This window comes from Miniopterus schreibersii, assembly GCF_964146895.1.
Source record: "Miniopterus schreibersii genome assembly, chromosome: 2".
Taxonomy (NCBI): Eukaryota; Metazoa; Chordata; class Mammalia; order Chiroptera; family Miniopteridae; genus Miniopterus; species Miniopterus schreibersii.
Window position 1 is genome coordinate 128,123,651 of NC_138102.1, and position 22,785 is coordinate 128,146,435.

General features: G+C 36.5%; 1 protein-coding gene and 1 pseudogene across 3 annotated transcripts in view; one reads left to right on the top strand and one right to left on the bottom strand.

The window, feature by feature from the left end:
* Positions 1-765: 765 nt before the first annotated feature.
* Positions 766-22,785, bottom strand: part of RAB3IP (RAB3A interacting protein) — a 56,812-nt gene continuing 34,792 nt past the window's right edge. For both annotated transcript variants that reach the window (XM_081130986.1, XM_081130987.1), the window contains 8 exons: positions 19,139-19,234; positions 12,875-12,952; positions 11,309-11,512; positions 8,473-8,601; positions 7,146-7,258; positions 4,124-4,223; positions 3,974-4,043; positions 766-1,114 (listed from right to left, as the gene is read on the bottom strand). In XM_081130986.1, coding sequence (XP_080987112.1) covers positions 1,032-1,114; positions 3,974-4,043; positions 4,124-4,223; positions 7,146-7,258; positions 8,473-8,601; positions 11,309-11,512; positions 12,875-12,952; positions 19,139-19,234 — 873 coding nt within the window. In that variant the 3' untranslated portion in view covers positions 766-1,031. The remainder of the gene's footprint in view (positions 1,115-3,973; positions 4,044-4,123; positions 4,224-7,145; positions 7,259-8,472; positions 8,602-11,308; positions 11,513-12,874; positions 12,953-19,138; positions 19,235-22,785) is intronic.
* LOC308553576 (NADH dehydrogenase [ubiquinone] 1 beta subcomplex subunit 8, mitochondrial pseudogene) lies at positions 12,152-12,748 on the top strand (annotated as a pseudogene). Its single transcript has one exon. The product of its transcript is annotated as an NADH dehydrogenase [ubiquinone] 1 beta subcomplex subunit 8, mitochondrial pseudogene (transcript).

The following is a 22,785-nucleotide window of genomic DNA, read 5'->3' on the forward strand; positions in this document are numbered from 1 at the left end:
GTAGAAAAATAAAGAAAGTCTACTTTTAGTTTCAGAACTGTGTGTCAGGTGGGAAGTAGCTGAAAGCTGAAAAGCCATTCTTCTTAAAAAACATTAGCAGTAGTTTCCTCTAGATGGGGAGACTGATTTGTCATTTCTTCTTTTTGCTTTTTTATACTTGCTATACTTCTACCATGAATCTCTTTCCTTTTAAAAATAATTTTAATAAACAGCTTTTCCACATGTAAAACAGCTTCTCAGTTTTACAATTTGGAACTTACAGATCAAGTGATTCTATGATCAGTGTATACTCCTCATGTACCATTCTTTCAACCCACACCCCCCTGCAAAGTTCCCTGAGCATACATCAAATCCCTTATCTTAATATCCTTTCAATGCCTATTACAGTGCTCAACATATATAAAGTATGGATATGTTACATCAAGATGCTCAAGAATGCATTTCTGGGATAAAATGTGACTGTCCTCTATCTATTATATTTAATTAATCACCATAATAAAGGGATTCTTTAAATTACCAAGAACAGAATGATTAAAACAGTAGCTTTCAAACTTTTTAGTGGCAGAAGTCTCTTTAAAGAAAACCTGTTTTTAATCCCAATATATATAAACAGAGTCATCCTAGTGGAGACACAGAATCTGATCCTGTCCACTCAACCTTCTTCCTTGCCTCCCGCAAGCTGCTGTGCAGTTTGAAAACTGTAATTCAATACATTCAGCTGACCCCTCATGCTATGTCAGAGCTAGAAGAGAAAGCAAAAACACATTCAATCTAACATTTATTTATTTAGCTTTTTTTGCGACTATAAATTACAATCACTAGTACACCTGTAATTCTTTATAGTGTGTTCAACTAAAGAACAAGCAAACACAGCACAGGCCAGTTTAAGAGAAATCACAGTACTTCTTGGTGTGATTTGCAAGACGGAAAAAGTCTGGGGCCCACACCGTGGAAATAAATATCAGGTAACCATGAATATTCAGCCATTTTCCAGGCATCAGGGAGGTTGTTGCATGGTCCTAGGCAGAGGATCAGAGTTCCTCTTTGAAATATCCCAGCTTTGCCAGTGACATCTCTTTCCTCAACTGCATAACTTCCCAAAACATGTGGTCAACTACACAAACAGAAAAGAGAGACACATAAATCTTAAAACACCATCTTAATTATTTTTAACCTGTTTCATTGAAAATTTAAGATTAGCTGAAGTGCCGACTGGCATTTCCTACTGACGTACCTAATACTTAGACATTCTATCACTATTTCACACAAACTTCTTCATACACTTGTGAGCATCCCAGGTTTTTTTTTAATATTTTCATTGATTTTTAGAGAGAGAGGAAGGGAGGAAGAGGGAGGGAAAGAGGCGAGGGGGAGGGGGAGAGAAATGTCAATGAGACAGAGAAACACAGATCGGCTGCCTCCTGGACACCCCCCACCCGGGATTGAGCCTGCAATCGGGGCATGAGCATCCCAGTTTTATCAATAAATAAGCAGTACTCAGAAGTCTGCTACAACTATTTGTTAGGTAGATCAGTGACTGTCACACTTTAGCCCCACAGAAAGTAGACATTTCAGGGTCCTGAGTAAATGGCAATGCTGCTGCCTTCATAAGTAATTACACTTAATGCTCAATTATGCAAGAGTTACTCTCTAACTTCTAGATCTTCTTGCTCTAGTTTGCTACATCTTGGCTGTTTCACTTTTCATTAATACTAACAGAGTGAAAAGGAAAGCGAGACAGTCTAGAGAACTCAATAACATTCTTTGTGCCTAATAGTGAAAATTTTATATATGGCTCAAATTAGAAATAAAAATAAATGTAGAGGATAACCAGTAAATTTCCATTATCTCTATTCTTGGGAGCCCCCTCTGTAAGTAGAAAAAAGATAACTCTGTATTTCAGACTATAAAATCTGACATATGATCAGATTAGACTGATTTAGATCAGTGGTTCTCAACCAGGGGAGATTTTGTCCCCAAGGGTTCATCTGGCAATGTCTAGATACATTTTTTCATTGCTGGCATCTAGTGAGTAAAGCTCAGGGATACTGTTAAACATCCTACAATGTACCAGATAGTCCCCCACAATAAGGAATTATCCAGCTCAAAATGTTAATAGTACAAAGGCTGAAAAACCTTGCTCTTGACTTAGTTGCAGGCACAGATAATATACAGATTCTTTAAATTTTTTTTTTAATATATCTTTATTGATTTCAGAGAGAGGAGAGAAGAGGGAGAGAGAGAGAGAGAGAAACATTAATGATGAGAGAGTCACCGATCGGCCTTCTCCTGCACGCCCCCAACTGGGGATTGAGCCCGCAACCTGGGCACGAGCCCCGACTGGGAATCGAACCCCAATCGCCTGGATCCTAGGTCGATATTCAACTGCTGAGCCACGCCTGGCCGGGCCAATAAACAGATTTTTACATTAATAATATTTATTTACTGCAAACCCACACGGTATATGATGTGTATCAAATACTGTGAAGTAGAAGAGTGATGGAAACCAGAGAAGAAATTACTTTCATTACCATCACCGCATCGCTCATGATTCTTTCTTTCTATTTACATAAAGTAAATTATCTTTTAGCCTTCCCTACAAAAACATCATTTTAACAAGGAGAAAAAATATGCTTGACACTTGAACATAACACAAGTCATCTGTTCTCCAGCTTAAATCATGTTACCCACCAACAGGATTAAAAAGACTTCAATTTTATTAAAGTCATAAAAAGCATTGTACAGCTGAAAGACTACTTTTATGCTACACAGCCTTTTGAAATTCCACATTAATTAGAGACAGTTTTCACTTTTATTCTTTTAGGCATTAAAATCTAGTTACATGGGATTCTAAATAAATGACTGTTTTCAATATACCAGAGCTTGAGAAATGCTAAACTAAGTTTTTATGGGCATGACTAATTTTTCCATAGACTTAAGTTCACTGGTTTACCTGATAAAGATAGAAGGCTTCTTAGTTTTTAAGTATAAGAATATGTTCAGTGTCTAAAAAGTATATAAACAGGAAAATTTCCCACAACTTCAAATACAAAACTGGCAGGGCCTTGCCCCTAGCCCAGTGTCTGTGATTCTGTTTTACAACAATCATGTGTACTCAGGAAGCACTGCTTGGAGCTGTCAGGCCACATCTGTTTTTATGCCTGGTACTTAAGATGTTCAGTTATAAAACCATCATTGACCATGAAAGACTATATTTAAGAATATCTCCTGGACAGATCATCTGCATGTTTCTATTGTCTTAGAATACAGTAATCTTTATTCCATTCAGAATTATCCTCATGACTACTTTATTAATTCACACTGCTTTATTAATGTGAAAATACAGAAAAAAATTGTTAGTTCCTCATGGTTTTCACCAATTAAAATAAATCTGACCATGTCTAGCACTTGCTCATTTTTATCTCTTAAAGAGTAAATTCAATGAGCTTTGTACTCCCCTCACAGTTATCTAGTTTATCATATATGTCTTAGGAGTTAAAACTGATCCTGCTTAAAACTCAAAATTAGAGTAAAATGGCCCTGGCCGGTTTGGCTCAGAGCATCGGCTCTTGGACTGAGGGTCTTGGCCTCGATTCCCCAGTCAAGGGCACGTCCATCGGTTGCAGGTTGAATCCAGAGGAAACCAATCAAAGTGTCTCTCTCATATCGATGTTTCTCTCTCCTCCCCTCCCTCCCTCCCTCCTTCCCACTCTCTCTAAAAATCAATGGGGGAAAAATACCCTCAGGTGAGGATTAAAAAAAAAAATTAGAGTAAAATGAAGCAAATATAAGGATTAAAAACAATGTTTTAAAAGAGACATTTGTTCCCAAACTCTCCACACATTTTATTAGAACTATAAAAGAGACTCTATAAATATACCAATAATAAAGTTTATTTGAACATTACCACTGTAACCTACACTTTTTACTGAACTGTTAGGTAAACATTTCATAATAAATGAAGAACACTCACCATCCTGCTGTTTCACAAGTCCCTGCTGAATATATCGAATGTATGTAAAAAAGTTACACACAGACGTGATCTAGGCCAAAAGGAGAAAATGTCATAAATAATCAAATGTCTCATAACAGTGAGGTTTATTAAAATTCATGATTTACTTACCCTGTATCTACAAAATGGAGAAATATAATAATAGTTGCTAGAGTCTCCTAATTTAATTCTGTGTTTACAGGACTTACTCTGGCCAGTGAGAGCACATTTTCTGTAAAATAATGATAAATTTTAGTTTTCTAAAATTAAAGACATTTTGCCCCTACCTCTATGCAAGCTTGGGGGGAGAGAAGATCAAAAAATTTAAGGCACAAGTGTTGGAAATCTTTGGAACTTTCAAAAGTATAATTTACACAAGAGAAAAAAAAGTACCATCACACTGATAAAAATAAATTTACACACTATCCTTCTAGAAAGAGACTATACCTGTTTGTCTACTCTTTTGTCTAATTTTGAAAGGCTCTGCTAAAGTGATTTTCAGCATCAATTTCTGAAATAATAAAGTGTTTAACTTATCTCATTTTTAAACCCATCTGTAAACTGTCACAGCCAATGTATTTTTATTTGAGCTGGGACTCAATGCTAAGTCTTCTGGCCTCCAATCCCAACGTTTTGTTAACATGCTACACTACACCTCAATATCTGTTCACAGCTCCAGTTCCAAGATTTCAAATCCTAGCTTCCATTTTCACTTGGGATGTCAACCTGTTTAAACCCAGACCTATCATCTTCCCCAAAGCTGAGCCCTTCCGATTAATTCCCAAAAGGTCACATCATTCTTCTGCTCAGTCATCTCTAACTCCTTTGTCTCTCCCCATCCCCACCCACATCTGTCTCCTAAATTTCCTTTCTTTAGATTTGTCACATCCTTCCTCTCCATATACTCGCCACCCTCTGAACACACCGTTTCCTTGGTTCTAGGCTTTCAGTCATATGTATTGTTCTTTTTCTATCCAAATTCCACCCATGCTTCACACCCTGGATCAAATCTCCCTTCCTCCAAGAACAGACACTGACCACCACCAATGGACTGACTTGACTGCCTTCCTCAAAATTCCCAGAGCACCTGCCATTCACTTAGGGATTTTCTTCCTAACCCAGTCCATGGCAGCCTTCAGGGCCACACTTCACATTCCATAAAAGAGGACAGTATCTTCCCTCAAGTGTTTTCCACCAAATATGCACTGAACAAAAAATGGGCTTCTGGCCCTATTCCCACAAGCACAAAATCCTTAAGCTATGTAAACTGTTCTCTGACCTTAATCTATATAATTATTTTACTAACATACTATATAAATCCACTTTAACTGATATCCCATGTTATTTGCACATGTATGTGATATATTACACAAGCACAAATTTAAAATTTTTACAATAAAAACTACTATATGCTATATGTAAAATTAGGTATAACACAGCCCTTAAAAGCATGAAAACTGCTAGCATTAATGATCAGGATAAAAATACTTGGGTGTTTGTGAAGGACTAGAATTTAAGAATGTAAATATGTTCCCCCAAATTCAGAGGCCACTGTGCTGCAGATGTGGCTCAGGGAGGTGGGAGGGGGAGTACAGAACAGGACACAACTCTGAGTGGGTATGTGGCTCACAGAGCAAATGCATGACCAAGTCCCTCCACAAGTGATTACCCAAATACCAACACTGTGATCCTACTGAAAGGTAATTTGCATAAATGGGAAACAGGAAGAATCATACAACTCCCACACAGGCTTTAACACAGACCTACAGTGAATCTCAACCAGCCTTTTCCTCCCCTGCCTTCAAAGTGACCCAGACGAGTCACTTAGTGCCTTCTACCAGTTTTCCAGTCCCCTATTGTCAGACAGACATGAGTAGAGCAAGGACAGAAACTCACCCAGGCAGGAAGCCCCAGAAGCCTACAAGGGGTGAAACTGGGAAAACAAGAACCTTGTCCGCAAGGTAATCTATCTTCCCCTAGCACATAGCTGGTCGTGCGGTTTAGACCCCCTGAGCTTTCCTAACTAAAGATAACATCTAGGCCTCACTAGTGTTTCAGCTGCAGGCCCAGAAAAGCAGCAAAATCAGACAAGTGGTGCCCAGTGGCTGACTCAGGACCAGACACGCTAAGATCCCCTGCCCTGGGACCAACCAATCAGTGGAGACCATGACCCTGAAAGAGCACAGCTGGAAGCTGAAGAATATTCTCCTGAGACACTCTTCTGAGAGCTCCCCTAACATTCCTACCTGCAAGAAAGAGATAAATACGCTCAGGACAAAGGACCCAGTGCGCGCTCCCCACTAGGGGAGCATGCCCATCCCTTCTTCCTAAATAAATTCAACTTTTCTTTATCACCATTTGAGATGGCTACACAGCCTGCCCCTATACCACCAACCTTAACCTTTCACCTACATCTGGTTCTAAACCACCAATTAAGCAGTTTCCTCAAAATCTTTCCAAGTCACTTTTTAAACAGCAGTGCCAAAGGTTTTAGGTACTTTTGATTTCAGTCTTTCTTCCTCCTAGGACTGGATGGAAAAAAACCTGCCCTGATATGAAATGCAGGAGTCCTACTTCTCAAGATTTATAATTGCCAAATCTCTCACATTTGGAAGACAGAACTGATTATTTACCAAAGTGAGAATCCTTTATTATGACAGTATGAAAGGAGAGGGCCAATTAAGTCTTTTTGGTACCTCTTTTCATGCTTGATAAGACTTGGTCTAAATCACTGTCTTCCCAAACTAATTTTGATGGTGACCCTTGGGATAAAATATTTAACACAGAAACCGAGGACACAAAACTATACATACATGTATAACAAACAAAAAATCTGCTTATGACCCACTAGAGTGACTTCATGATTAACTAACGGGTCACGACATGCGGTTTAAAGAAAAAGTTTCTAACACCTGGTCTACCTGGATCCCTAACATATATATATATATTTGTAATTAAAAGGGCTCTCCTTCGACTCTAATTTGAAATGCTCTATCCCACACTGTCTGGAGATTTGTGCTTGAGCTGCACAGACTCTAAATAGAAAGCTGACAAGAAATTTAATCACATTTAAAACTATAAGAACTAAATAAATACAACACAAAAAGATGTAAAAACTCAGCATCTTGTAGGAGACAAGGTTTTGAGAACGTACTTTGGCCCTCCACATTCGACTGCAGAAGCTTTCACAAACCGAACAGGTTGTAATCCCACAGGCTCAATGCTCAGAGTATTGTTTTCCACAGCCTCCAAAACAGCCGAAGCCAACTTTAAAAAAATAAAAAGTATTAGACACTATGCTGGCAGAAATATGGCAAATTTGTATTCTACAGTAAACCAATTTTTAAAATGTTTTTCCCGAAGTTCCACTAGCTTGGCCTTAGCCAATGATAAAAAAGGAAACCATGTAATCATGGTTTAAATTCTTTTACAATTCAAACATTGTTATGAAAGGCAATTCAGTTACAGCTAAATAACTTTTCTCATTATCTGGGAGAGGATTAAAGGCATTAATTCCAGTCTCTGTTCAACCTGACCCACAATATCCTGATGCTTTATTTTGCTAAATATATGCAATATTTGTAATATTGGTCATTCATAAGGCAGCAACATATACCAATAATAGCTATGTATTTTCTCAACTTGCATTTATGTGTACCAGAGTGAGTCTACAAAAGAATTAACAGAATTATCAAATATTAAGTGCCCAGATGGAGATGGTAGCAACTAATAAACAACCGATGAAAAAGGCAAACAACTTCGGTGGCAAAATTACTAATCCTAAATGGCCAACCTGAGCAGGCACAGAGCCGCAAGGAACAACACATCTACATGGCAAAAGTGGTTTTCTGCTCATCTTAACTTCTTACGAGTGCATTACCAGTAAATTCTCTAAAGACAACATGATTTTTAGGGTTAACTATCTTACACACTGATTGACAGGATATCTATACACAAACCTTCCACGCATAAGAACAAATTAAAATTATGACCTTACATGTGTATAGGGCCTTATATTTTTAAAAGTTTTTGTTTATCTACTTAATTCATCTCATTTTATTCTCTTAACAGCCCTATGACATAGGCAAGGTGGGCATTTTTTTCCCATTTTAAAGGTGAAGAAACTAAATACAAATTTTTATCAAGTACAGATAAACCCACCCAGCACCCAAGAATGTAGAAGTTCCCTCACACTGAAGCCTGGGCTGAGACTCAAGAGTGAGCCTCAACCCTGGTACATAGTTAATACTTCACTCCAGTGCAACACACTTCAGCGTGAATGATCCTCTGCTCAAGTAAGAAAAGATGTTCAGCACCTGAATGCCAAGAAAGTAAGGTCCTAATATGGAACAGGAAAAATGATAAAACATGACATTTTACAACACCAATTTATGTGAGAGAGATTAGAATATATAACATGATTTAGTAAAAGGTGTAGGAACAACTCTAATGCATTCCTATTTTTAAAATTTGTTAATTACCTCACTTTTTGAGAATGTTAAACATGGAAAAATATCTTCCTGATAGATTTTGTCTAAGAAAGGACACGTTCTGTCCATTGTGGGCTCATCCTTCCAAGATCTGAATTCATTATACAGAGACAAGTCAGCCTGACAAACCAAAAGAAAGCACAAAATAACTTTTTTAAAGATACAAATACAAAATTACTTTATAAAACCAAAACCTATTTAAACATTACTGAAAAAGAAATACTCTTCATTTAAAATAATAGATTGAACTATTCTTGATTAGTTGTAATACCTGGTAGCAATTTTTCTTTTTAAAAAATCGAAACTCCCAAATGACTAATTGGCCCTTTTCAGTGCACCTACAGTGGTATTTAACGATGCTACCATTATCCCTCCCAAAAATTCTTGTGGAGCTCCTCTTCAGACATACATGTACACTGTTCTGAATATAAGAACTGATGACAAGTCTTTTCTGAAAATAATCAAAAATTAATTTGGACCTTAGTTAATTAAATAAAGTGTTTCAATAAACTGAAACCAACTAAATTGTGAAACCAGAAGTCTGGGGTTCAAAATGATACAAATTGTTCTACTATTACCTGAAGGCATTTCCAAAGGAATTTCCAAAGTGCTTATTGTATAAACAGCAAGACTAAAAGCAGCGCACATATAAGCCTCCTAAATTGACTATCTTAAAATATAACATTTATTTAGATAAGAACACCCTGTAACCACCAAATGAATTATCAAAAATAATCCAGGATGGCACCAGCTTCCTATTCACTCTTCCAGCTGTCCCTCTCTTTCCCTCCTCCCTTTTAACAAATTTTTCCCAAGTATTTTCTCCCTAAAAATACCACCTGTGAGCACACAAAGCTGTACCTATCCCCGGGCATCGTCCTGCAGCTCTGATCTGAGGCGCCCTTGTACAGAAGCACTGGGCACACTACAGATGAGGCACGGACACAGCCTGACCTCTGGGAGAGCTGAGTCAGAGGTGCAGGTGTCTACAGGAAAGCAACGGAAGGCTGACTGTATCCAACCTTTCCTACAGACTTTCTTTTAAGGTGTGTAATAGCAGTCTCAATGTGAAAGTTTTTCATCCCAGTCCATAAATTCCTTGTATCAAAGCTAAAGGCAAAAGGATAAAAATATTAGCAGATAGGTAATACTTACATTTTCAAATTAATTTTCTTTGTAAAATGTACCCTTTAGTGGACATAAACGCCACAGCAGGTAAGTGGTGCTCTAAGGAAAGATTTTACTTTAAAGGCAGTGATTTAAACTATTTATTAAAAATGGACTCTCTACCAGGGACTATAGTAAGCATTTCGTAAACATTTAATCCTCACAGCTATGCAAGATAGACAGTATGATCTCCATTTTACAGAAAAGGAAACGAGGGCTTAGAGGGAGAAAGTAAGTTGCGCAAGGTTATGGAGCAGGAAACTAGTAAACGCTCAAGTTCACGTCTAAGAGACTTGCTCTCAAATCCTTGCATTATGCACGTGGGTGTGGGTCACTCAGGCATGTTTTAAATGTTGCCAAAGTCAGGACTGAATGCCCTACAGAAACATGACTATGTTTCACTTTCTCTTTGATTGTTATATCTTTTATTAAGATGTACACAGGTCAAATTTACATGTTTCCTTTGTCTAATAAAACTTTTTGACACGTTTTTCACAAAACATTCAAAACCAGGATAGAGCTGGAAGGCAAAAAGTTATTATTTTGAAGTTATATGCTGCCTATTCATACTTTAAGAGATTTCATGAACTAAAAACAAAACTTCAAAATGTTCCTGTGAAAAACATTTCAATTCTGTCAGGAAAAAAGGTACAATTACACACACTGAGAAACCGTGGCAAAAATACAGGTTGTACAAACCAATAAAAAATGCTATTTAAATTCAAATAAATTAAAGTTATGACTAAAAAAAGTTTCTCACTTTTTAAATCATATTTAACAAAATATTTAACAAAAACCAATGTGAATTTTATATTTTGTTACATTCAGATGTGACCAAGTATTGAACTTCTCTCTCACAGCATTTTTTGATAATAACTAAACAAAAGAGAATTCAATTAAAATACTTAACAAACTTGGTTATTCAGTTTAATAAAGTCCTGACTTCTGCATAAAAATTTAACTGAATGAGCACATACATATTCTTAAAGATTAATGGACTTGAATTCAACAATGTAAAACTTAGCTTTTAAGAAAAAACGAGAGGGCTGTTCCATAAATTATTGCTCAATCCCCCTGGAAATGCATTCTCATCACATGCAATGATTAAGTAAAATACAATTATACAATTTTTACTCAAAACAGTTCAATATAGTTCCCCATTATCTCAGTTATCTTTATATTTTTTAAAATAATAAGGCTTCCATTAGTTCTGTTTTTTGGTGCTAAATTATCTGAACTAACTCTAGGATTTTAATTCTACTTCTCCCAGAATTTATGTGAAAAGCAACATACTATTCTTCAAGAAATCACCCTGTTTTCACACACCTCTTACACTCCTATTTTGTTAAAGCACCCTAGCAATAAATTTGAACTAGCCAGATCATTAAAACCATCCACTCTCCTTTATGCAAAACATGACAGTTTGCTCCTTAAATGAAAAATCAAGATGAATAAACTTACCAAGTTTCCAGCAGGTACTCCAAAGTCAGCCAGGTAGAGAATGGAACTGAAGAGTCCCTGAAAGCAGCCAGCTCTAGATTAAGCCTCCCCCATCTTAATACTGCTAAAAATTTTGCTGGCAAAAATCATAACTGACACCTCATTGATGAGAATAAATAAGTATCAACAGAGTCAGAGGGGACAGTCCTTGACGAGTTACCTCTTTGCAGTCTTTTACAAATGGCTGTATCACATTGAGGTCCTGGTGACTGCCACTCATAGCACTGCTTGTACTTTTATTTCTCGTGTGCCCCTTTTTAAAAGGTGTCTTTCCACCTGGCAGAGGCTCTTGTGTGGGTGATGTTGGAGAACTGGACAGTACAAGTGTCTTCAATGCAGCTACTTCAGCTTGAAGTACATCAATCTTGGAAAGAAATCAACACGGTCACATATACTAAATATAGTTAATGACAGAGGCAGCTAACGGTTAGCAATTTTGTCAAAATACTGCCCTTTCAAAGATGAAATGTAAGTTTAATTTGTATTTCCTGGGGAGGAGGGAAGGGAGGAGAACTAAGTTTTTTGATGTTTCCACACGGTTTAGATTCAGCTGCTATTCACAATGTCAAGTGAAACTTTAGAAATTATCAAAATGTCTAACGTTTAAGTGAATTTTCAAAATCTTCAAAATATAATAGTTTATGATTCGTTGTAGTTCATTCCTAAAACAGTAAATTCTAATAACATTTCAGTGGCTTTTTTCAGTAAATTAAGAAAATAAATATTAACTTTAAAATGTAATTATATAATCCTATTAACTTTAAAATGTAATTATATAATCCTTTTGGTAATACGTGTGACTCACAAGCCTTTGAGTCCCCTGGTTCTATTATAAATGGACACCAAAAGCTCCCTATTAACTTTATCTACGTAGTAGGTTCTTTCCTCCTTTATAGTTTCCAAACCTTCTAAAATGAGCACTACTTTCACAATCAGAACAAACCCAGTAACTGATAAGGTATCTTTAAGACAAGAATCACTAGGAAATGGGAACAAGGTCAAGATGGTGGTGGCCAGGGCGGGGGTCCTGGGAGTCCGAAGGCTGCAAAGGGCAGCCCAGAACGGGCGCCACTGTGTGGACGGACAGCCTCCCACTTTACCAAGGACATGGCCCTGGGCCCTATCCCAAGACCCCAGAAGAATGGGCTGCTGCTGCCAAGAAGTAGAATATGCAGTACACAGGTAGAAGACTACAAAGGGTACCCAGATGATGGCATGGGGCATGGCATCTACCCAAAGCTCCGTGACCACTCACAGCATGAGAGGGATCTGTGATAAGTCTGGGACCACCCCAACCTGAGGCTGAACTGGGGTGAAACCATTCACTGGGACCTAGATGTGTGTATCAGGAACCACGTGGACACGTCCCCCATGCCCGTTTCTTGGAGTCTCATGTGTAAGCACCTCTTCAGCTTCGTAGCCTTCATGCTATTCACGTCTTGGGTGGGGAAGACTTACCCTCCTACCGGCCCATGGGGCCAAAGCAGCATCCTTACAGTGACCTGTGCCTGGAACAAGGCAGCGACCCCACGAAGAGCCTGAGCAGGTGGCTCACTGTGAAATCTGGGGAGACTTCATGGGCTTTGTGCTCCCTAATTAACTCCTTCAATCCCAGAGATTTAACCTTAATGAAATCCCTAATAAAACTTAGTGCTGTGGTTAAAATAAAAAATATAATCACTAATTTCTTTACGTTTTATACAATTAAAAGCAATAAAAAACTTACTTTTCCTTGTGCTTCTTTTAGCTGTTTTTCTGCTGTTGCCTGCTTGACATTTGCTTCTCTCACCATCTTATGAGCTTCCTGAAAAAGTTAACATCTCAAATTTTGGAAATAAAGTATTCAGCATTTATTTTCAAAAACATCTTAGTAAGTGATCAAAGCAACAATATACTACCAAAATTTAGCCTGAAAATAAATATTCAATGTCAACTACTGAAATAGCAGTTGTGAACAGATAGACAAACTATTAGAAATTAGGAACAGGTACCCTTTTTGGTACCTATTAGCACTGAGGCAGCCAAGATGGGGGTCAATCACTCTGATCCATAGTTGAATAAAGGGCTGTGAATGTGATGAAAGAAAATATATGACCCACATATATATATATATATGTTAAACCCAACTTCTAGCAGTTAGGTTTTTATAATTTGATCACTATATATATATCACTATATATACATATACACACACTAGTTACAGCAAAAACATACAGAAGGGACAAGTAAAAATATTAAAACATCAATAGTGTTGCAGTTTATAGAAATGATAGCTGAGAAGCCTTAGAACTTTCAATGAAAAAAAAATCCACAGCTATTGTGTAACGATTTTGTACAGAGCAATCTAAAAAGACAAATCAGTTTACCCTTTAACGGGGTCTTAATTTTTTTAGTACCACAAATATGAAATTCCAGGTATTTAATTCCCTTTTATTCACACAGTATTTATTCATCAAACATTTATTCACACCATCTCTTCATGAGGTTCTGTTCCAGGTGCTCATAATACACTAGTAAAAAAGACAAGGTCCCCATTCTTAAGGATCTTACATCCTGGTTATGTTCTAATAATTAAAATATCTGAGCAAGAAGTCTAGATTTTATTCTAAGTGCAGTATGAAGTCTTATCGTTTTCTAAGAAAGAGAGGAATATGATTGAACTTGTATTTTTAAAAGATTAGTCTGCTGTATGGAATAACCCCTATAAAGGATTAAAGATGGACTGGAACAGTATATAGGGTGCTCAAGACTATCCCCTGGAGTCTAAGAACATATAGTTTCGATATTCAACTTGCAGCTTATGAGAAAGAAAAAAGGGAGAAAGTGGGGAGGGGAGAGGGAAGGAACTAACTTGAAAGATATTTAATAAATGGTGTGACAGCGACACCCTCAGTAGGTCTGTAAACTGTTCAGGGCAACGTGGAAGAGGGGAAGTTCTCCACCTCTGAGTGTGACAGGGGCACTTCTATTTGTTCATTTGATTTTACAGTACTGTAGTGTATTGCAGTTTGTGCCCAAGAACGTGAATTCACAGACTGTGTTAGTTTAAATAAAAGAAGCTTTACTATCAGTGCTTTATAATGAGATGGGATTAACTGTGAAAATCTTCATGAACAACTGTGCTGGTTATTTTGTGTCAAAGCCCTTAAGAGCTGTCAAATTCAATAAGGTGAGCACTTTTCTTGTGAACATAACAAATGTTTGAGATTTGCTGATTTTTTCTGTAATGATTAAGTAGCTGTCAATAAAACTATTTGGTAGATATTTTCAAAATAATAAACATATCTAATCTGACTCTTCAAGGTAAGTGATGTTTTAACTATAAATGCAGAGTAACTCATGCTATGGAGAGAGTATTTGTTTAAATGTTTAGAAATGGACTCTGCTTTCATTAAGAGTGGACTATGCAAGTTGGGCCAAACCTCCCAAAGGGAACAATTAAGAGAACTGGACAATTTTTATTTAATATGTTTGAAGGCACTAGAGAGCAAATGAAATAGTGAAGGATTGGGGCCCAAGTTCCAATGAAAGATGTAAACCCAGAAAAGTCAGCTGGAATTAGGGGTAACTTTTCCCCTTGAGATATAAGGGACACAGTGAAAAGATATACATGTAATTGGAGTCCTAGAAGGAAAAAAAAAAAAAGAGAGAGCTAGAATGAGAGAGAAGCAGTCTCTAAAAAGATAATGTATAGGATTTTACACATTGACAAAAGACATCAAAAGGTAGGTACAAAAAAAAGTTGAAAAATTTCCTATCACTTTATCTCTCTGAAGCTGAAAATGACAGAAGCATAATCTATACCAGGAGTCAGCAAACTTTTTCTGTAAGGGCCAGACAATAAGTAGTTTTGGCTCTGTGAGCCATACACTCTGTGGCAACTACTCAATTCCCCTGTTGCAGTATGCAAGAGCCACAGACAATAATACACAAACAAATGAGTGTGGCCATTTCCATAAAAATTGATGGGCACTTAAATCTGAATTTCATCTAGTTTTCATATGTCACAAAATATTCTTTTGAGCCTCCCCCCTCAACCATTTAAAAATATAAAAAACAACCTGAGCTCAAGGCTGTACTAAAGTAGATATAAACTAGTTTTTCCCTGCAGGAAGTAGTTTGCAGACCTCTAAGCTATACAAACATTCAAATCTTTATACTTACAAACTCTGAAAAGATCATTTTTAACCCAATTACCCCCAAAGTACAAGTTACTCCTAACTTGATTAATTTACAAAAACAGTTTATTGGTATTAGAGAAGACAGAAACTCAATAGAGAATTCTCTGAAAAACATTCATACAGCTGACAATGGAACTGAAAATTTAGTATAATGACTTAAAATAGAAGATATACTTCTTCCATTTGGATCAATATATTTGTGAGTTATCAGCAGCATTAAATCTAATTTTTTAAAAAACAACAACACTTAGACCAGACCTTCATCTGGATAATAAATTGTTAAAACAAGATTTTCAAAAACAAGGTAACATATTCAATCACACTGTCCTCACCAAATATGTAAGTAAATGCACACACAAGTTAGTGAGAAGAAAATATTTTGTACTATTAAAAAAATTTTAAGCATTATAATTCTCACCATTCAAAATTGTTTTATAATTTATGTACCATTATTATGAATGTTAGTGTATGCATATAATTTATAAGTATTAAGCTCTTAGAACAGTGCCTAGCACACAGGGAACACTCAATAAATATCAGGTATCTTCATCACAATTAAGGTACATGCTCAAATTTTGTTTTTACTGATCAGGTACATGAATAAAAAGTTTGGTATATACTGATCTAGGTAAGAAATGAGGGTGACTGGGAAGACAGTGTTTGTATCAAAACGGAAAGGCAGATGGACTGCTTTATGTTCTCGAGGTTCTGTTACAACACCTTCTGACAGGTTCAAGGTGGGATGAGGAGGGGTCTCAATGATGACTCCTTTTCTGTGGCTTGTGACAAAAGCCACTTAAGATTTTTATAGTACTCAAGGCAAGAATCTGAGTCCTAGCATTGCTCCTTAGGCTATTGATGCCTCATTTACTTCAAAGATAAAATGATAATTTAGACTTTATGCCTCACAGCATTATGGAGAAAAAACTAGACATAGCATAAAAATTTACTAAAACTGGCAGACTAAATATTAAAAAAATCTTAAGATTACCTATCTCTTTTCCCACATTAAATGTAGACTTCTTTGTAAAGCATTCTTTCAACTGACTTCATTTTATAGTATTATCTCAAAATCTGAGATACTACAAAAAAAAAAATATATATATATATATATATACACACACACACACACATATAAAACTTGAGTTCTTCTACTTGATAATTTTAAGATTCAACTTTGCTACAAAGTATAATTATATTCAAGATTATTCATCATACATAATAAACTGCTAATTTGAATTTACATGTTAAGTTTACCAAAACTGTACAAATTGATTTTATTCAGAATCTTTAACTCTTAAAACTATACACATATATACATATACGTAAAAAGCAAGCAAAAAATCTTTTCATAAGAGAATGGTAAACTGAGATCCTGAAGCCACAGTTAAGACCAGAGGAAAAACTTTTAGCACCGTTTTTTTGTTTGTTTTTTTAAATATATCTTTATTGATTTCAGAGAGGAACGGAGAGGGAGAGAGAGAGAAACATCAATGATGAGAGAGTCACTGATCGGCCGCCTCCTGCACACCCCCAACTGGGGATCAAGCCCACAATCGAACCGCGATCTCCTGGATCCTAAGTCGACGCTCAACCACTGAGCCACGTCTGGCCGGGCTAGCACCATTTTTTAAAATTCATACATAATTGGTTTAAATACAACTTTCTTCATTATTAAAATCATGTTTAATCAGTGTAATTTCTTTCCCAGAAAGTTTACAGTGTCAATGCTATTAGCCATTGTAAGGTTAGGAACAGGTTAGGGACCCCAAAACTATATATTTTAGATATACTCTTTCATTAACTGCACAAACTGCACTTCTGGCTCTTCAAATCCTGCTAGAGAGAGGAAACAGTTTCTTTCTGTTTGTTTTCCTTCTACTTCATCTAACAGAATATACATGTAAGTAGAGAAGGGTAGAGCTAAGCAGGGCTAAAATTAAGGGCAGACAGGTAAGAAATCAAAATTAACATTAGCAGTATAACATATTTGATTTCCTATCTAGTATCCACATATCATTACAAAATTTTCTTTTGCTAGCCAACATTGGAAGAAAAATTCTTGTTTCTATATACCCTTATACACACAAAAATGTAACAAGTCACACAGCTCCTGTTCCAGATCTTTAACTTCCCATTCTCCTCCACCTTAAATTTCTTTTCCTCTTTGATAACTAGCTAACGAAACAAAAAATAAATTAGGTTTTAAATGTTCATGAAAGAAAATGACCCCTCAAAAAAGGAGAGGGCGAACAGGTGTGGAGCAGAAGGCACACGGAAAGCTCACATATCGGAATATATCCACTGCGATGCTACTTGTAATGATAAAAACTGTGGAATATGCATTTGATAAATTATTCTATCACTGCACTGACTATGCAGTAACATGGAAAGAGGTTTACTGGGGGAGGGAAACCCTACAAAATATATTAGGATTACAATTAAGTGAGCAAATATGTATATCCAACACTGAAATAGATGCTGCATAAATACAAATAAAGGAAGAAGAAAACTTTCCCCTTAAATCTTGTATTACATTAGAAGTTTTAACAACAAGATTTTAAGAAAAAAAATATTGGTAAGTGATAATAACATTAGTCATTCTAGTAACACATCAATGTTTTTGATAAGGAACATTTCTGGAGGCTAACCTAAACATTGAAGTAATTCTTAACAGCAAGGGAAGTACTATCCTCTACCCACCCCTCATGGCTAAGTTGTCAAAATGATCAGGGAGTATCTAGCATTTTGGAGGCAAAACCAAATATGATGGTTAATTTTGTTTGTCAACTTGACTGGCCACAGGGGCTTCCCAGATATTTGGTCAAACATTATTCTGGGTGTTTCTATGAGGGTGTTTCTGGATGAGATAACATTTAAATCAGTAGACTGAGCAAAGCAGACTGCCCTCCATAATGTGGGTAGGCCTCATGCAGTCAGCTGAAGGCCTGAATAGAACAAAAGGCTGATCGCCACAGAAAAAGAGAATTCTTCCTGCCTTCAGACTCGAACTGAAACATGAACTTTTCCTGGGTCTTGAGCCTGTCAGCCTCAGAACTAGAATTGCACCATCAGCTCTCCTGGTCCTCAAGCCGTTGGACTTGGACTGGAACTATACCATTGGCCGTTCTAGGTCTCCAGCCTGCCAACAAACCTGCAAAACCTGGGACTTACCAGCCTCCATAATCGCATGAGCCAATTCTTTATATAAGCCCCTTTCTGTATACATGTATATGTAGCTATGTATATCCACACATCCTATTAGTTCTGTTTCCGGGAGAACCACGACTACTACTAAGGCTGCTAAATGTCCTACAATATCAATGGCACCCCTATTGAGAAACACTGAGCTGGGTAAAAATTTTGGTCCCAGTGGCAGGCTGGAGATAAAAAGTTGTACCTTTTAACAAGTAGATGTACCTTCTAACAAGTTGATGTACCTCCTAACATTCCTCAAATCATCCCATACCAGATATACATCATGGGTTTGCCATCTTTGTTGTGGAGTCATATACAGTTACTCTAAAGCAGTCCCTCAGTACTTGGTAAAAATAAAAATTAAAACTTTCCTCTTTCTTTCCACACATGCATTTTTAAACAACCTGATACTGGTAGCCCATAGTGTTTTTTCGTTTTCACAGCATTTTAAGTTGCAGACTCTACATTTCTTAAAATTTTTATTTTTTCTTAAAAGACTTATAAATATGCATCAAGCTAAGCATATTTTTCTCAAGATTCCCTCAAAAATCAACTCTACCAACATATAAAAATCAAGACTTTGCTTTTGGCCAAGATGTAAATAGACCAACCTCAAATAGACTAGCTGTGAGTTCCTCCAATTCCTGTCCAAGTTGATCTCGTACTTTAGAAAGCCTCTCACACTCTTCATCTTTTAACTTCAGTTCCTGTGAGAAATTGATCATTTTATTTTGGATTTCCATAATTTGAGGTTAGATTCAGCAGACTATATAATCTTTAATAATAAAATTACAAAATATTAATAGTCCCCTCCCATAATATTTACACTAAAAATGTTTGTTTAGCACTTGCTATGTGGAAGACAATCAGGCAAATTAAAAATTACAAATAATTCCTACCCACATATTAAAGCTTCACGTTTCTTTTATAAAACATCCAAAGATTAAATTATTATATATTACATGTGAAAATAAACAATTAAATGATTTCATTCTTTTTTCCCTTAACTTTTCTCTGAACATACTTATTTCCATCAATCAAACAATTTCTTCAATTATGCTTATTCATGTCAATAAAAGTTCAACAGGTTTTTCCCCATGTGTACTTTAAAAATTGTTTACTGATCATTTTATTTACCATACCGCAATTAGTCTAAAGTTTCCATTAGGAGACTATACCATTTTAACACTACAACCAGAGGTAAATTATGCACATTTAAAATCAAGAAGAATGTTAACAACAAAAATCACACCTTACATTTACACATGACTCCCAACAGGTCACACAAAAATGTTAAATAATTCCTATATTAATATGTTACAGTATGGTGTCAGATGGGTATGAGATTTATCGGGATTATCACTTACTAAGTTATATAATGTATAATCACTGGGGTGTACACATGGAATGAATATAATATTGTATGTCAACTGTAGTTGAACAATTAAAAATCAGTTAAATTTAAAAAAATTTTTTTAAGATGTTACAAATATACAATTTTATATGTTGCCCTAAATTAATCACTCAAACTTAGAGATAAAGAAATTCAAGCTCCTTATATATTGGTCACAACTACACTAATAAAATGACGGGTTAGTTGTGTAATAACTGTGGTGGCAGCACAGTTTTTGAATCTCCCAAGGACAACTCCTGAAAGCTAAATATACCAACAGGGATAGCAGAAGAACTACACCCTCAGCAATACTACATCCTCAATAAAAGTAGGTAAAAGAGAATCCCCTCAAATCTTAAGACTCTGAGGGAACGTGGCTACATGGCCAACACTGCAGGAGCAGCAACTGTGTGGAACAGAGCAACAGGAAGTGAATGGGACTACAGAGTACCCTGCAAACCCTCAGAACCAAAAAATCACTACAAATACCCCAAAAGCAAAGTATTGTACCATTGGTGGAGACTGGAAGAAAAAAGGGAAAGGCTTTCCCATTTGCAGGTGAGTGCAAAAATCTGTCCTGAGGCAGCAAACAGTACTGTGAAGCACTAAACTCTCAGGTCTGTCAAAGCATCCAGCAAAGAAACCCTTCCAGGACAGAGCTCCACACTAGGCGAAAAACTCTTGAAATCTGAAACCAAATTGCAGGACAGGAATAACAGAGACAGAGAGAAGTTTCTGGTATTAAAGGAGGAAGGTGAGGGCAAAGTTCCAAAGGAAACAGATCGCAGAAAATACTATAAAAAATGTATCTTATGATGTAATTTTAAGCCTGTAAAGCTCACAGAGACACTGGGCTGGAGGAGAAAACCTTCCTGAACAAGGCTTACCTCTGAGGGATAGAAGTGGCTAAACAGATACACCAATAACAACAGAAGGGAAAGCCCTCGAACGTAAAACTAAGAAAGCTATCCTGGTTTATCCTACTCCTTCACAGAAACCTCCTCCTATACTCCAGAAAATCCAATTCATTGAAACATGGAAAACAGACAAAAATATGCAAAGTTATCATAATAAAAAAGTTATAAACACAAAGCCAAGTCACCCATAAGGGAAAGGAAATCAGACTGGTATTAAACAGCAACAGCATTTTATGCTAGAAAACAATGCAGTAACATTTTTAAGATACCCAAAGGAGAAAAAATGCGAGATGAAGATTTTAAATCTAGCCAAAGTGTCCTTCAAGTGTAAGGTCAGAGACAAAGAGTTATAAACCTGTAAAACTTTACAGAGAATATCCCGAGCATGCCTGAGTGATCGAGTGGAGAATGAGTTTCAGATAATCAACAAAAAATTGAAGAAGATATAACATTAAAGACTGGGGGTGAGAAGCAAATACACTTAATTCTAGAACTACAAATAAAAGACGGGGATATCCAGAGAATGAAAACACAAGCTACCAGCTGGGAGAAAAATATCTGCAAAAGACATATCTTGATAAAGGATGGGTATCCCAAATATACAAAGAATTCTTAACGCCCGGCCGGGCGTGGCTCAGCGGTTGAGCGTTGACTTGGGATCCAGGCGATCGGGGTTCGATTCCCGGTCAGGGCACATGCCCGGGTTGTGGGCTCGATCAATGACTCCCTCATCATTGATGTTTCTGTCTCTCTCTCTCCCTCTCCTTTCCTCTCTCTGAAATCAATAAAGATATATTTTTTTAAAAAAAGAATTCTTAAAACTCAACAGTAAGAAAATGAACAACTTGGTTACAAAACGGGCAAAAGACCTGAACAGACACCTCACCAAAAAGATATACAGAGAGCAAACAAGCATATTAAAAGATATTCCATATTATATGAAATCAGGGAAACACAAATTAAAATGAGTACCATCATATACCTATTAGAATGGCCAAAAAACAAAATACAGACAACACTAAATGCTGGCAAGGCTGGGGAGCAACAGGGACTCTCATTCACTGCTGGTAGGAATGCAAAATGGTACAGCCACTTTGGAAGATAGTTTAGGAGTTTTTTTTAAAAACTAAACATATTCTTTTTATTAATATACATAAGAATATTTATTGCAACAGTGCTCGATATAAAAAAAGATTAGAAATAACCTAAATATCTATAAGGAACTGGATAAATAAACTACAGTAATCCATACAATGATATGGGTTCAATTTCAGGATTGGGGTTACGGTTAATGTGAATGCTGAGGGAGAGGTGCCAAGACAGCTTAAGTAAAAAATGCAAGATGTGAACAGTGTTTACATACCTTTACATATTTCAATAGGTAATATTTAGTTTTGTGCATATAGAAAGCCTTTATGGGAATACATAGGAACCTCCTAAGCATGGTTGTCTCTGGGAAGGTAACTGGCTAACAGACCGAAAGCAGTCTGACAAAAACTAAATAAATTCTTACCACACAATCCAGCAATCGCACTTCTTGATATTAAACCAAAGGAATGGGAAACTTAGGTCCACACAAAAATCTGCACTTGAATGTTTATACATTCATAAGTGCCAAAACTGGGGAAACAACCAAAATATAGGCAGATGGGTAAAAAATTCAGTAGGTGAATGGATAAACTGTAACACATCCAGATAAAGGAGTATTACTCAGCACTAAAAGGAAATGGGCTACCAAGCCATGAAAAGGCATGGAGGAAAATAAATGCATATTACTGCATTTAAAAAGTCCAATCTGAAAAGGCTACTTACTGTATATTCCAACTATATGACACTCTGAAAAAGGTAAAACTATGGAGACAGTCAAAAGACCAATGGCTGACAGGGTTTAGAGCACAGAGAATTTTTAGGGCAGTGAAACTATTCTGGGTGACACTATAATGGTAGA